This window comes from Gymnoscopelus microlampas, assembly GCF_963454915.1.
Source record: "Gymnoscopelus microlampas genome assembly, chromosome: 21".
Taxonomy (NCBI): Eukaryota; Metazoa; Chordata; class Actinopteri; order Myctophiformes; family Myctophidae; genus Gymnoscopelus; species Gymnoscopelus microlampas.
In genome coordinates, this window is record NC_139958.1 from 25,520,291 (window position 1) to 25,522,678 (window position 2,388).

A 2,388-nucleotide genomic window follows, 5' to 3' on the forward strand; every position below is an offset into this window, starting at 1 on the left:
TCTCCCTATTTAATTAAGAACAGCTCTGTTGGCACTCGAAGTGGGAATCGAACCGTGAACGGCACTGGCCTGTCAGCACTCATGTCCAAATCTACAAAAGATCAACAAAATGCAAAGGAAGAGGTCACTGTGAAAGTGGAGGAAGAGGATGCGAGTATTCCTCAACCTAAATCCTCTTCTGGTCCCTCTGATGCACGCCATCCTCAAACTATTGTTCAACCAAAGACAGAGAAAGACACCACGCCCTTGGTTCCCACCAGTCGCAGAAGAAAGCTATTGAAGGTGGAGTATGATGATGTAGAGGCTGATCGAGTGAAGACAGAGCCTCCTGACTGGAAGAAACAACTAAGCTACATCCGTGAGATGAGGAAAAGTCTTGATGCACCTGTAGATAGCATGGGTGCAAAGAAATGCTGTGACACAGAGGCCCCCGCACAAGTGAAGCGCTTTCAGGTGCTGGTTTCACTAATGCTTTCCAGTCAGACCAAGGACCAAGTAACAGGAGCAGCCATGCAGAGGCTCAGAGCGCATGGTTGCACCGTAGAGAACATAACCAACACTGATGACGAAACACTGGGGAAACTCATCTACCCAGTCGGCTTCTGGAGGACCAAGGTGAAGTATCTGAAGCAGACGTCATACTTGTTGCTACAAGAGTTCGGGGGGGACATCCCAGCCAGTGTGGAGGGCCTGGTGCGTCTGCCAGGGGTGGGACCCAAGATGGCGCACCTGGCTATGGATATCGCCTGGGACCAGGTGTCTGGCATAGGAGTGGACACGCATGTACATCGTATCTCTAATCGGCTCGGCTGGGTCAGAAAGCCAACCAAGAACCCGGAACAAACACGCAAGGCCCTGGAAGAATGGTTACCCAGGGAGCTCTGGAGTGAAATCAGCTGGCTGCTGGTGGGCTTTGGCCAGCAGGTATGTCTGCCTATTAGCCCCCTCTGCTCCATGTGTCTGAATCAGAACATCTGCCCCTCTGCCCACCAAGCCTGCCCATCAAAGAGGCCCAAAGCTGTGTCTCCACGTCCCGCCAAACACTCCACTACCTCCAGGGTGAAGCTGGAGACTGGACATGAGCCCCCTGTAAAAGAACAGAATAAGGAAGAGGAGGAGTCCCACACTTGTATCCCCCACTGTTAAGACAAAGAGGTTGAAAAACAAGGCTGGCCGTTGATACAGGACAAACACACATACTGTAATGTTGAGATAGTTGGAACTATATATCATATGAGAAGACTATATAGGGCTAGGCTACGCATATATACTGTATACACACACTTCAAAACTCTTCCTAAGCTAAACATTCAAACAGGATATAATTCAGTGGGATTGGGATCAGTTTTGTCACTGGATATAATTTGACACTACAATTGAATATTCCATAGCCTCTGTATCTCAGTATTTTTAATACTGTATGTGTTTGTATTTCCTATCAAATAAAATATTTTTTGTATGAAAAAAAAAATGTTTGACCTCTTTTGACCTCAAGAAAGGCTTTCTATTTGACAGCAGGTGGGTCGTGAGGTTGGGACTAGACCTGAGGTTCGCCTCAACCTCAGGTAATGAACGAGGGGCAGCCAAACCTTTTCAATTGTGTCTAAAAAAATGTAAGGAGTACCTTAATTTGACCCAGTTCTGATTGGAACCTGTATCAGTGTACAGTACAGTAGCTTACCTAATTGAATCCCAGTGAAATCTCCACAGAAGTCTTACACAACGTGTGGCTTCATGTTGCTCCCTGGCAATAAGGTCCATCAAAAAATTAGTTTAACTCATTCAAACTAACGTTTCTGTACAGAGCAATTACAGATATGTTGCTATTTTTGTTGATGTATGTTTGGTTGTCACTATGTGCTGTGTGTGCGCGTGTGCGTGTGCGTGTGCGTGTGCGTGTGCGTGTGCGTGTGAGTGTGCGCGTGCGTGTGCGCGTCCAGTCCATGCATCCCTGTTGCCATCCATTGTGTGAGTCTAAAAGGGAATGCTGATCTGCTGTATGTGTGTGTGGGTGCTTGGGTTTAGATGCAGAGTACATGCTTGGCTGAGCACAGCATGATCCTCCGTGTGTTTGCATGGCTGGCCTTGTTCACACCAGGAAGTCCCACACACAGGCTCTGTAGTCACAACAAACACTCTCACTTTGATTCTCCTGAGGTTTGACTGATACTGAGCACATTCTCCATGACAGTCTCAGCTTAAGCCCCGTTTATACTTCACCTGTTCACCATATGACGGAGTTGGACGCCGAAAATAGCAGATCTGCAAGCTCACAACACGTCTCGAATGAGACACGCTGTGAGCTTGCATATCTGCTATAACCAGCATAGCATGGTGAAGTATAAACGAGGCTTTAGCAGGAGCAAACAGCAGCAATAAAAACATATT

At 47.2% G+C, this 2,388-nt stretch overlaps 1 protein-coding gene across 1 annotated transcript; it reads left to right on the forward strand.

Moving 5' to 3' along the window:
* The first annotated feature begins 333 nt into the window (after positions 1-333).
* On the forward strand, positions 334-1,180 carry LOC311037711 (endonuclease III-like protein 1). The gene has a single exon (XM_084046978.1). The coding sequence runs from the start codon at positions 364-366 to the stop codon at positions 1,144-1,146; it is 783 nt and encodes a 260-aa protein (XP_083903104.1). The 5' UTR covers positions 334-363; the 3' UTR covers positions 1,147-1,180.
* The last annotated feature ends 1,208 nt before the right edge of the window (positions 1,181-2,388 follow it).

Bases quoted from the DNA above. Each gene is read 5' to 3' on its own strand.
- LOC311037711 (XM_084046978.1), top strand. From the start codon at position 364: ATGAGGAAAAGTCTTGATGCACCTGTAGATAGCATGGGTGCAAAGAAA.